The 13,670-nt window shown below is 48.6% G+C and overlaps 1 protein-coding gene and 1 non-coding gene across 4 annotated transcripts in view; both read left to right on the forward strand.

Moving 5' to 3' along the window:
• Positions 1-13,670, forward strand: part of LOC144480349 (paired box protein Pax-2-like) — a 407,590-nt gene that overhangs the window by 335,417 nt on the left and 58,503 nt on the right. For all 3 annotated transcript variants that reach the window (XM_078199764.1, XM_078199765.1, XM_078199767.1), the window contains exon 6: positions 11,121-11,296. In XM_078199764.1, coding sequence (XP_078055890.1) covers positions 11,121-11,296 — 176 coding nt within the window. The remainder of the gene's footprint in view (positions 1-11,120; positions 11,297-13,670) is intronic.
• trnai-aau (transfer RNA isoleucine (anticodon AAU)) lies at positions 190-263 on the forward strand. The gene has a single exon. It is a non-coding gene; the product is annotated as a tRNA-Ile (tRNA).

Raw genomic sequence — 13,670 nt, forward strand, 5'->3', positions numbered from 1 at the left:
TTTTGTTCTTAACTTTGCCCCTTCTTGTTAGAGTTTCTACCTTTTCCCTCCCTTCAGTTCTGACTAAGAGCATTTTGCTTATTTTAATGATTGGGTAATCTGTTGTAATGATATGGGGTATAAATATTGAACAGGGCAAACCCCCTTCCCCACAGCCCCGTTCTTCTTTGAACATGACTGTGGAATCTTGGCCGGTTAGCTCAGATGGTGAGAGCATGGTGCGAATGACGCCAAGGTCATGGGTTCGATCTCCGTACTGGCCAAGTGTAATTAACTATGTCTGTGCAGACCAGGCTGCTGTCATGTTCAGCGTAAAGCCATTAGGGCAGATGGGTGGCACGGTGGTGAGCACTGCTGCTTCACAGCGCCAGGGATCCGGGTTCGATTCCCAGCTTGGGTCACTGTCTGTGTGGAGTCTGCACATTCTCCCCGTGTCTGCGTGGGTTTCCTCCCACGATTCCGAAAGACATGCTGGTTAGGTGCATTGGCTATGCTAAATTCCCCCTCCATCTACCCGAACTGGCGCCGGAGTGTGGCAACTGGGGGATTTTCACAGTAACTACATTACAGTGTTAATGTAAGCCTACTTATGACACTAATAAATACACTTCAAAAACTTTACGGCCACCTAAGAAGGCAGACAAAGCTCGGTTTAGCGTCATATCTGAAAGAGGGCACCTCCAAGAGTGCAGCACTCCCTCAGTATTTCACCCGGGGTGTCAGTCTGAATGGAGTCTCTGGGGTGACACTTGAACCCATGAACTCCTGACTCCGAGACTGATCCACCAGGGGTCCGAACAAGTCACCAAGTCGTTTACAAAAGCAGATCATTCGGCCCCTTAGGTCCGTTCTAGCCCGCCTGCGGAGCAATCCAGCCAGTCCCACTCCCCACTCGATCCCCAAAGCCCGACAGCTAAACTTCCTCCCGGGGCTCGATGGTGCAATTCTCCTGTGAAATTACTGATTGCTCCCGCTTCTAGCCCCCGTGGGGGCTGGCCAGTTCCAGATCGTCACCACTCACCGGGTAAATAAGCTCTTACACACATCCCCCCTGCATCTCCAGCCCAGAATCTTCAATCTGTTTCCCCTATCAGCTAATGGGAAGAGTTTTTCTTTATTTACTTGATGCCTAGGCCTGTAATAATATTGGACCCCTCGATCAAAACGCCATTAATCTCATTTGCTCCAAACAAAACCCCAGACTTTCCAATTGATCCTTGTGACTAAAAGCCACATCTGTGCGACTATTCTGGGACATCTCCGCACCCTCGCAAGGACCCTGACGTCTTTGCTAAAGTCTAGTGACCGAAATTGGACATTATACCCTAATTGTGGCCTAAACAGAGCTTCATAAACGTTCAGCATGAATTCTCTGCTTTTGTCCTCAATGGGCAGGATTTTCCAGCCCTTCTGACAGCAGGATTTTCCGGTCCCGCTGAAGGTGAGGGGCAGTTTAGCATGGCCAATCCACCTAACCTATACAATCCTGGGGCGACATGGTGGCACAGTGGTTACCACTGCTGCCTCACAGCGACCCAACCAGGTTCAATTCCTGGGTTGGGTCACTGTCTGTATGGAGTTTGTACATTCTCCCCGTGTCTGCGCGGGTTTCCTCCGGGTGCTCCGGTTTCCTCCCACAGTCCAAAGATGCGCGGGTTAGGTGGATTAGCTATGCTAAATTGCCCATTAGTGTCAGGGGGGGCTAGCTTGGGTAAATGCATGGGGTTATGGGGGGTGGGCCCGGGTGGGATTGTGGTCGGTGCAGACCCGACGGGCCAAATGGTCTCCTTCTGCACTGTAGGATTCTATGATTTTATACATCTTTGGACACTAAGGGGCAATTTAGCATGGCCAATCCACCTAACCTGCACATCCTTGGACACTAAGGGGCATACTAAGCATAGTCAACCCACCTAACCTGTACATTTTTGGATTGTGAGGGAAAACCCACGCAGACACGGGGAGAACGTGCAGACTCCCCACAGACGGAAGATCGATCGATCATTAACTCCTGGATCCTCCAGGAGATGCTGGGGCGGGGGGGACGGAGGGGAGAGTTGGAAACTTTAGGGAGGTGGCGGGGGTGGGGGTGGGCGGGGGTTGGTGCGGGGTGCGGGGTGAGGGGGTGGGGGATGGTGGTGGTGTCCCCTGATAATGCTGATATTCAAGAAAAACCGCAAAGAGGATATATCTAACAGGCGATTTTTAAAAAAACCCACACTATGTGAAAGAATAATAGTTGGCCGCACTATTATATTTTCATGTCGAACTTCAATTAAAATGCTATCTCAACTGATGTGTGTGGGGGGGCGGAGGGGGGGGGGGGGTTGGAGGGGAAGGGGGGGCTGTCGGCGGGGGAGAGGTGGTGATGGGGGGAGGGGGAGGGGAAGGGGGGGCTGTCGGCGGGGGAGAGGTGGTGGTGGGGGGGTGGGGGGGGAAATGGTGTCAACTGCACACAAGACCAGTGTCAAAAAGTGGTCCTAGCTGCTGGCTGAGAGGGTTGGTGGGTTTATTATTATTTTTTCACACTAAGAGACTGTGAAGCTGGGATGAATGATAAATGCCTCGTATCGATTGTCCTGTGTAGTAGACTCGGGCTGATAGAGAGTAATTAATGACTCTATTTGTTTCGATGCCGAGGAGAACAATTGAGTTTGATACAGCAACAACTGGTGCCAGTGTGAAAGGCCCCTAGGGAGCCGTCCAGGAAAAGCCTGTAGTGAGACAGCGACACAGATCCGTGGCTATATCCCTGAGATGCTATCTGTATTGTAACAGATACAATTTGACATGGAGACGATGGTACAAATGCATTTGTTGAGACCAACCAAGATTTGTTTAATAGATAGGGAGCGAGCAGTGAAGGGGAATTTGAAGGATACTTCTCAGTGATTGCTACAGGCCTCCGTCTTTCTCCTCTCTTTGGGAGTAGCTTTTTGAAGAAGGGTTGGTGTAAACAATTTAAATAATTTATTTCCCCATTAACTCTTTGACAGCATGCACTGAATAATTATCCTTTCACTACCTCCGAAATGGAGTCCATGGAAGTGGAGAACATTACCTTGCGACAAATCAAGTGTCCGCAGTTTGACTGATAATGCTGCTGCTTCTGCAACCACAAAGGGCATTTGTATAGCACCTTTCAATGAAGTAAGGCGTCCCATGCCATTTAAAATGAAGGCTAGGTAGTTCAAGGCCTTTCAGAAGGGACGGCACGGTGGCACAGTGGTTAGCACTGCTGCCTCACTGCACAGGGACCCGGGTTCGATTCCTGGCTTGGGTCACTGTCTGTGTGGAGTTTGCACATTCTCCCCGTGTCTGTGTGGGTTTCCTCCGGTTTCCTACCACAGTCTGAAAGGCGTACTGGTTAGATGCATTGGCCATGCTAAATTCTCCCTCAGTGTACCCGAACAGGCACCGGAGTGTGGCGACTAGGGGATTTTCACAGTAACTTCATTGTGGTGTTAATGTAAGCCAACTTGTGCCTAATAAATAAACTTTGGGGCTCAGGCTGCTTCTCCTTTATCAGCTCACGTGATGACTAGGCTTCAATTGTGCTCTCGATGAAGTGTCATCCAGACCCAAAACGTTGACTCTATTCTCTCTCCACAGACGCTGTCAGACCTGCTGAGTTTTTCCAGCATTTTGTGTTTCTCTTGCTGTTGTTGTTGTTGAATTTTTGTTACCCTGCAAGGACTCCAATCCTTGGTCAAAATGGCATCAGAGTCCCAATTCTGAGGCCTTCTCCTGAACCCGGTGTTAGACCCTCTCGGTTGCTGTTCAGTAAAGGAGACATGAGTTCTGCTTCTCCATAAACTACCTTTATTTCTTTGATTCAACTCCACATACAATTCTCCAGCAACACCCCAGTGCCACCTGCAGCCTCTCTGCATATCAGTGACTTCTATTGAATAATTGACATCAAATTAGGACTGATTTCGAAGGTCTGTTAACCCATTCCTAACAGCCGGCACCTACCATTTCTGCCGGGGACAAAGGAGCAGGTTGTACTTTCCACATTCAGCGTTCAGGGAGGCAGTTGCATGAGTAAGAGTGAAGCTACCTTCAAACAGAAGCAATTTTCATTGCTTGGTTTCTGAAATTTGACTCATGGGGTGGGATTTTGCGGCCTTGCTCAAGCGAGGCCAGAAATTCCCACCCGAAGTCAACGGACATCTCCGTTGTCCACCCCAGCCCGTTCCGATTCTATGGCAGGCGGGGCAGTAGAATTCCAGCGATGGGCTTTAGGCCTTTGGAGGAAATGTCTAAAGCTGCTGGAATTATTTGTAGGGATCAGGTACCCTTTTGGGTGAGATAAGAGTAATCCTGAATGTCCATAAGTCGTGGAACTCTCAAACTGTCAAGTCATTTAAATCCCCAGGCTATTAAAAATTTTGGAAAAGAATCCAGCTTGGAGTTAAAAGAAATTGGTGCTTGCTATTTCACTGTTTGTGGATATAAGCCTGATGATTATCATTAAAGGATTAGGGCTGCTTGACTACTTTCATAATCTATCAGCACCATGTGGAGGGTGGGGGGGTTTGGTGGGGGTCTACAAATTTACAGTTTGATTAATTGCTCCAAGTAGTTTTACAAAAATTAGCTGTATTTGATGGGTGACACAATGGCACAGTGGTTAGCGCTGCTGCCTCACAGTGCCAGGGACCTGGGTTTGATTCCGGCCTTGGCTGACTGTCTGTGTGGAGTTTGAACATTCTCCCCGTGTCCATGTGGGTTTCCTCTGGGTGCTCCAGTTTCCTCTCACAGTCCAAAGGTATGCATGCTAGGTGGACTGGCCATGCTAAATTGCCCTTTAGTGTCCAAAGATGTGCAGCTTATGTGGATTAGCCATGATAAATGTGTGGGATTACAGGGAAAGGGCAGAGGGAAGGGCCTCGGTGGGATGCTCGTTCAGAGAGTTGGTGATGATTCGATGGGCTGAATACCCTCTTTCTGCATTGGAGGGATCCTTTGGTTCCATGGTTCCATATGGCGCTTAGAATACATTTTTTATAGTGGATTAAGTATTTGCAGAGATTTAAATGTTATCGATGAGAGTTTTCTAATATAGTAAAACCTGTGATAGACACTTAGAACTTTATGTTATTTCATCTCACCATGGCTGCTGAGGTCCCCCCATGTGGGCTACTGGATGGGTTGGCAGAGAAGGTGAAAGGAAAAAGAGTGATTGGTGGGGGCAAGGGTTGGCATGCATTGGAACTAAGTGGGCATGGGCTATACAGGGCCATGTAGATGAGTGGAGGGATATGGGTTGACATGTGAGATATGAGGGGCCAAGGGGGTAGATGGGTGTATGAAGTGGCATGAGTTGGCATGGGTGGGGCATGGGTAGCATTTGGGGACAGAGGCATGAGGGCTAGAGGTCTGTTTCTTGGTTCATTTTTTAAAAATTCATTCATGGGATGTGGGCGTCGCTGGCTAGGCCAGCATTTATTGCCCATCCCTAATTGCCCTTGGGAAGGTGGTGATGAGCTACTTTCTTGAACATCTGCAGTCCATGAGGTGTAGATATACCCACAGAGCTGTTCAGAAGGGAGTTCCAGGATTTTGACCCAGTGACAGTGAAGGAACGGTGATATATATCCAAGTCAGGATGGTGAGTGCCTTGGAGGGGAACCTCTAGGTGGTGGTGTTCCCAGGTATCTGTTGATTTGTCCTCATAGATGGAAGTAGTCGTGGGTTTGGAAAGTGCTGTCTGAGAAACCTTGGTGAGTTTCTATAGTTTATCTTGTAGATGGTAGACACTGCTGTCATTCTGGTGGACGAATTGAACATTTGTGCATTGAGTCCAATCAAGCAGGGCTGCTTTGTCCTGGATGCTGTCGAGCTTCTTGAGTGTTGTTGGAGGGGCACCCATCCAGGCAAGTGGGGAATATTCCACCACACTCCTGACTTGTGCCTGACTGGGTGGCACGGTAGCACAGTGGTTAGCACTGCTGCTTCACAGCTCCAGCGACCTGGGTTCGATTCCCGGCTCGGGTCACTGTCTGTGCGGAGTTTGCACATTCTCCCCGTGTCTGCGTGGGTTTCCTCCGGATGCTCCGGTTTCCTCCCACAGTCCAAAGATGTGCAGGTTAGGTTGATTGGCCAAGCTAAATTGCCCCTTAGTGTCCTGGGATGCGTAGATTAGAGGGATTAGCGGGTAAATATGAGGGTTAGAGGGGTTAGCAGGTAAATATGTAGGGATATGGGGATAGGGCCTGGGTGGGATTGTTGTCAGTGCAGACTTGATGGGCCGAATGGCCTCTTTCTGCACTGTAGGCGTTCTATGGTTCTATGTCTATGGCTGTAGATGGTGGATAGGCTTTGGGGAGTCAAGAGGTGAGTTACTCTCCGCAGGATACTGAGTCTCTGGCCTGCTCCTGTAGCCACAGTATTTATACAGCTAGTCCAGCTCAGTTTCATTATTCTTATTACAAATAGGACAAAATCCCAGAGTGCTGAGGCTGGTCTTTTAATCAGCCCACCTTTGCTCCCTTGTGGCTGTGTCCAAACTCTTTCTAGGGTCAGCAGGCTCGAGTCCTGTTAGCTGCCATCAGCCGCACCAACACCCTCCCCCTCAACCCGCACCTCCCCCACCTGGCCCTACCCACGCCCCCAGAATGAAAATCCCATTATTTTACACATACATCACTCAAACTCCTCGATTGGATCTCAATCCGTTGCATAGAATCCTTACAATGCAGAAGTAGGCCATTTGGCCCATTGAGTCTGCACCAACTCTTACTCAGGCTTACCCTGTAACCGCACGTATTTACCCCACTAATCCCCCGAACGTATATATCTTGGGACACTAAGGGGACAATTTAGCATGGCCGATCCACCTAACCTGCCCACCTTTGGACTGTGGGGGGAAACCAGAGCACTCAGGGAAAACCCACGCAGACACGAGGAGAACGTGTGTACTCCACACAGACAGTGACCCCAAGCGGCTGGAATCGAACCTGGGACACTGGCGCTGGGAGTCAGCAGCGCCAGCCAACCACCGTGCCACCGTGCTGCCCGTAACTCGATCCAGAGCATCCGTATTCAAACCACCCGAACCCTTCAATTAGATCCCAGCCCGTAACTCACTCCCTGATGTGTGTGGGGCAATGCATAAGCAACCTGAGCCGCTTGATTAGATCCCAGCTTGTAATTCACCCCACATCACACAAACCCTGTGATTTGACTGGAATATACAATGGCGTCACTATTTATTCCGCCATCGACATTCAGCGCGAGACTATTCTCGTAACCCCAGCGCATACAGGCGTGGGACACTTGCTGTGTGGGGTTTCTGTTATCCACTCTCCCCTTACACAGGCTATGAGAGAAGCAAGAGGCAGGTTCAATACAAATATAGTGGCTTGCCATCAGGTGATAGTATTTTCTTCCCCCGAGTTGGTTTAAGCTCATCTCCTGGCCTAGCCAAGGAAAGGTCAAGCCTTGAAATGGAACAGCAATAACACCCTGAAATAGTACTATCAGTGAAACATGATTGATCAATTGAATTCCATAGCTGTGAAAAATGCAGGATTAAGTAGAGTATTATACGCACAATGAGTTGAAGCATGATGTTCATTTCAAGTTCATTTCTGGAGCCTTTGCCACAATATCAGGCAATCAATAGGGCCTTGCATATCATATATCACCCTGCATTGAGAAGAGAACATAATCTGCAGAAAATTTAGAATGACAGATTTGTTGGTATCAGAAGCCCCAGACTAAACTGAGAGTGCCACATCCTGCACTGAGAAATGGCTGACAGTTGGAAGAGATTTAAGAGGCTGCTTGTGATAGAGAGAAGGAAAGACATCATGCATTAGAATCAGGCGCAATGAAGAGGGGGGATTCAGATGATCGAAGCTCGATTAAGCCCAAGCTGGCGTCTGTGTCTCAGCCACAGGACTCGATCTTGGAAAAGAACAATTTGAAATTGAGAATTAAAATATAAACGGGTTTTGACTGCAAACTGCACACTTGCCATCCGTACAGCAGGCAATGTTACATTAGGCTCCTGTGCGATGTGTAATGGATTTACGCAGCGCTTTACACATTTATCAAGAGTGCAAGGCCGATTCAGCAGGGTCGGGAATGCTGGTCGCAATGTTAAGGACTCCATGTCGCGACCGTATTCCCAACTCGGGCTCCAGCCTCGCGTGACCGCAGTCCTGGGGTGCAGCGGCGATGTTCGTGCCCTGACATGCTTTGCGGGGCAGGGGGGTAAATTGCTCACCGTGCCCAACATACAGTGGCACAGTGCTCAGCACTGCTGCCTCACGATGCCAGGGACCCGAGTTTGATTCCAGCCTTGTGTGACTGGCTGTGTGGAGTTTGCATGTTCTCCCAGTGTCTGCGTGGGTTTCGTCCGGGTGCTCCGGTTTCCTCCCGCACTCCAAAGATGTGCAGGTTAGGTTCGTACTAAATTGCCCCTTAGTGTCAGGGGAATTAGCAGGCTAAACTGTCCCTTAGAGTGTGTGTGTGTGTGTATGGAGTGGGGCTGGGGGTGTTAGCAAGGTAAATATGTGGGGTCACGGGGATAGGGCCAGGGTGAGATTGTCATCAGTGCAGGCTCGATGGGCCGAACAGCCTCCTTCTGCACTGTAGGGATTCTATGATTCTAAACACTGACAGGCCAGGCAAAGCTGTCCTCATGATAACAGAGGGTCGAAAGTCAGGCCCTTTGACTGAGGTGAAAATTGGGCACAGGGAATGGAACAAGAAATTGGGTCAGAAACTGAATCCATTGGGATCCTGCCCCACTCATTGATCAAGTGAAGGGGTGTTCTGCTCATCCCATTATGGCCCAGTGGGGAGTTCGGAGGAGGAACTGTTGGGTGAGGCATTTTGGGAATACCCACAAACAAGCCGCTGATAGGCCCAGCAATACCTCCACCTGCTGAGAGCAGGTAAGGTTGCCAACCTGGGCCCCAGGTGCTTTCTTCATCCTGTGTGCTCTAGCTCAGTACCGTGGCAGCTGAGGAAGTTTGACCCTGCTAATCCCCCTGACACTATAGTATGGGGCAATTTAGTATGAATCTAACCTGCACATTTTTGGAGTGCGGGAGGAAACCGGAGCACCCGGAAGAATCCCTCCCATGCAGACATGGAGAGAACGTGCAGTCAGTTAGTCGTATACCTACCAGTGTGGGCACACCTCGAGGGATTTGTCCCTAACAGCACTGTAGGTGTACCTACACCACATGGAATACAGCGGCTCAAGAAGGCTGCTCACCTTCTCAAGGGCAATTACTTGGTGGGCAATAAATGCTGGCCTACCCAGCGATGTCCCCATCCCATAAATGAATTTTTTAAAGCCTGATAAGTTAGCCATCCCTTTCTGATCAGGAGGGTACCAATTCCGCATTCCACAAATCCAAAGGGCTGGTCCTCAGGGTTTGGGATGCTGGAAAATGGGACCAATCTCAGCCTGGTTACTGAGGGCCCTGCAGCTAAGGAGAAAACCTTACCGGGGATCGCTGTAGGAATTGGCAGGTGCTTTTTATGTTTGTTACCTTCTCGGTTCTTGGCTTCCTTGCTGCCTTTAGCCCAAAATCTTCCCTCACCATCTCCACCCAGTGGGAAACTCACTGGGGTTCAAAGTTGTCTTTGGTAGGCATTGATTTGATTTGAATTATTGTTGTATTGGGATACAGTGAAAAGTATTGTTTCTTGCGCACTATACAGACCAAACATACTGTTCATAAGAGTACACAGGGGAGACGGAGAGGAGACGGTGCAGGATATAGTGTTGCAGTTACAGATAGGGTGCAGACAAAGATCAACTTAATATGTGATACGACCATTCAAATGTCTGATGGCAGAAGCTGTTCTTGAGTCGGTTGGTACCTGTTCACAGACTTTTGTATCTTCTTCCCGACGGAAAAAGATGGGAGAGAGTGTGCCCAGTGTGGGTGGGGTCCTTGATTATGCTGGCTGCTTTTCCGAGGCAGCGGGAAGTGTAGACGGAGTCAATGGATGGGAGGCTGGTTTGCGTGATGGACTGGGCTACATTCTTTTTTTAGTTTCTTGCAGTCTTGGTCAGAGCATGAGCCATACCAAACTGTGATACAGCCGGAAAGGATGCTTTCCATGATGTACCTGTAAAAATTGGAAATTGTGGGCAAGATCAGATTGCAATGGAACCAAATATTGGGCCGGGTGTATAAACAGGGTCTGTTGCTCAAGGTGTATTCCATGTGACATATGGCTTCTTATTCAAGCAATGGAGGTAAAATGATGTTCACATCTTGCTGACACCATCAGCATGGAACATCCCGATGTAAGAAAGGACCCCACAGGTGTCCTTGATGCCTGCTCAGTTGGAATTGTTAAACCTGGAACCAATCACAGCTCTCGGTGTATTTAAAGTTTTAAAGTTTACTTATTAGTGTCACAAGTAGGCTTACATTAACACTGCAATGAAGTTACTGTGAAAATCCCCTAGTCGCCACACTCTGGCACCTGTTTGGGTACACTGAGGGAGAATTTAGCATGGCCAGTACACCTAACCAGCAGTTCTTTTGGACTGTGGGAGGAAACCGGAGTACTTGGAGGAAACCCACGCAGACACGGGGAGAACGTGCAGACTCCGCACAGACAGTGACCCAAGCCGGGAATTGAACCCGGGTCCCTGGTGCTGTGAGGCAGCAGTGCTAACCACTGTGCCACCGTGCTGCCCCTCTCCAGGTAAATAAGCAAACTGAGAGAATTTTAGTACTCTCTGGCCCGGTTGCATGCGGTTGGACTGAAATTGTGCCTTTTTCTCACCTCTAACCTTGCTCAAGGATTGTGTAACGTTTGAATTCAGCAGGTTTTGCTCTGTTGACCCAATGGCCTTCCGAGGGCGGTGTTAATTTTCACTTTACTGACCGTCCTGAGCCCGTTGCGGATCAGCAAACAACTGGGGTGGAATTTTAGCGGCACGTCCGCCTAAAGTTCGTACAATCCTGCCCGAGGCCAACGGAGTAGGCCGTTGTCCGAGCCTCGCCCGTCCCCCGGGATCGGGGAGGTCGTGCCGGTAAACTTCCAGCCTTGGTCTCAAATGTGAAGAAAATGCTCCGTATAATTTAGGCAAAAAAAAACATAAAATGCAGTTTGTGTCCTCTTCCTCTTAGATACCCAAGACAATTCCGGGCCAAACGGGGATTCTCAGGGAACTGCGGAGAGCGTACGGAAGCAGCTGCGAAGTGAGGCCTTTGCCCAGCAGCAGTTGGAGGCCCTGGAACGAGTGTTCGAACGTCAGCACTACTCGGATGTCTTCAACGCTGGGGAACACATCAAATCAGAACAGGTGAGGCTGGTTTCCAAAGTGAAGCTACTCAACGGGAGCGGGCATGCACGCGCGCGCACACTTTTTGTCAGTGGCTCAGCTGATCACACTCACACCTCAGAGTCAAGACCCAATTCTGAGACTTGAGCGGAGAAATCTGGGTCTGACGTTCCCATTCCTGGACTGAGGGAGCACTGCACTGTTGGAGGTGGTTTTTTTTTTCCCCAATAACACATTGAACCGCGACCCTCTCTGCCTCCCCAAGTGAACTTAAAAGATCCCGCGGCACTACTTCAAGGAAGAGTAAGGAAGTTTTCCCCCAGTGTCCTTGATCAATATTTTCCCACAAGCTACGCCAAAGAGAAATAAAAGCAGATTAGCTGCTCACTATCACTCTGTTCTTTGTGGAATCTTGCTGTGCACAAATCGGCTGCCGCATTGATTACATCACAACAGTAACTATACATCAGAGATACTTGATTGGCTGGAATGAGCTAAATTTATTTATTAGTGTCACAAGTAGGCTTACATTAACATTGCAATGAAGTTACTGTAAAAATCCCTCAGTCACCACATTCTGGCGCCTGTTCGGGTACACTGAGGGAGAATTTAGCATGGCCAACCCACCTAACCAGCACGTCTTTCAGACTGTGGGAGGAAACCGGAGAACCCGGAGGAAACCCACGCAGACACGGGGAGAATGTATCCTTCCAAAAATAATTTCCTGGAATGGTCGCAGATTGTGTAGTGATGACAGACAGTCACCCAAGCCAGGAATCGAACCCAGATCCCTGGTGCTGGGAGACTGCAGTGCTAACCACTGTGCCACCGTGCCACCCTAATGTGGAACACCCTGAGACTAAAGGCGCTATGGAAATCAAAGAGTCATGGATATCTTCAGCTCATCATGTCCCGCCGGTCAAAGACAAACCATCCAACTCTTCCAATCCTATTTTCCAGCACTTGGCCCGTAGCCTTGGCATTGCAAGTCCACATCTAAATACTTCCTCAATGTTATGAGGGTCTCTGCCTCCATCACTCTTTCAGGCAGTCAGTTCCAGCCTCCCACCACCCTCTGGGTGAAAAAGTTTTTCCTCACATTCCCTCTAAACCCCCTGTCCCTTATCTTTAATCTATGCCCCCTGGTCATTGATGCCCCCACCAAGGGAAAAATTGTTTTTCTATCTATTCTATCTATGCCCCTCAAATATAAATATTATTTTAGTTGAGCCATTTGATATGTTACAACCTGGCATTCATATATAATATTCTACACACGTCAGTGATTGCTATGTTGTGCACACTCCCTTGTGTCCTTTATCTAAATTGTTTGAATTCCTCAGTGTGCCACTGTAATGTACGTACTCCCAGGTGTGGGATAGTTGGTACGTGAACCATCTGAATCAGTTTGCTCACAAGCTTGGTGTCACACCTAATCCCAGGATGAACTTCTGGCAATATTTCGGCTCCATCTCGAAGACCATCTATTTCCATCTTCGTCACATCATCTGACTCCTTCCCTAAGTCCGCTTCGCTGATGCAGAAACTCTCAGCCATATCTTTGGTACCTCTAGACGCTATTCCAATGCAAACCCACGTCCCACCCTCTTTAAACCTTGGGTTATTCTGTTTTTTTCCTAACATCAAGTCCCTCATTCACCCAACATTGGTTCTGAATCGACCTCAATTTTAGAAATTCTCATATTATACAGCGCAGAAAAGACCCTTCAGCCCATCAAGTCTGCACTGACAATACCTACCATTAAAAGCATGCAAATTCTATTTTCCTGCACTTGTCCCACATAAGAACTCGGAGCAGGAGTAGGCCATCTGGTCCCTCGAGCCTGCTTCGCCATTCAATAAGATTATGGTTGATCTTTTCGTGGACTCAGCTCCACTTACCCGCCGCTCACCATAACCTTTAACTCCTTTACTGTTCAAAAATATATCTATTCTTGAATATCATGATATTACCCATCCTTGCTTTTATATCTCTCCATGGCTCCGTCCCTCCCTTTATCCATAACCTTCCCAAGCTCCACGACGTTCCAAAATATCTACATTCATGTATTAGTCACTTTGTAGCTCAGAACTTGAGTATTGATACAAAAAGAGACAAGCTGTTGAAGCTTTTCATCTTCCACTCATCAGGACAGATTTGCAAGAATGCCAATTCTCAAAAGGAACAACAATTTATACTGCGTGAGAGGAGGGTGATGATTGGTTGGCAAGTGGACGCTGATTGGTGAAGGAGTTGCCATAGAGAGTACACCAGGGAACAGTTAATTATAAGCTTTTGTTTAAATTCAAACCAGACAAGTCAACTCTGATTGGTCAAGACATTGCCATGGGGATTGAACCAGGGAATGGTTGTCTGTTATGAACAGACAAAGCG

The sequence above is a fragment of the Mustelus asterias genome, chromosome 28 (assembly GCF_964213995.1).
Source record: "Mustelus asterias chromosome 28, sMusAst1.hap1.1, whole genome shotgun sequence".
NCBI lineage: Eukaryota > Metazoa > Chordata > Chondrichthyes > Carcharhiniformes > Triakidae > Mustelus > Mustelus asterias.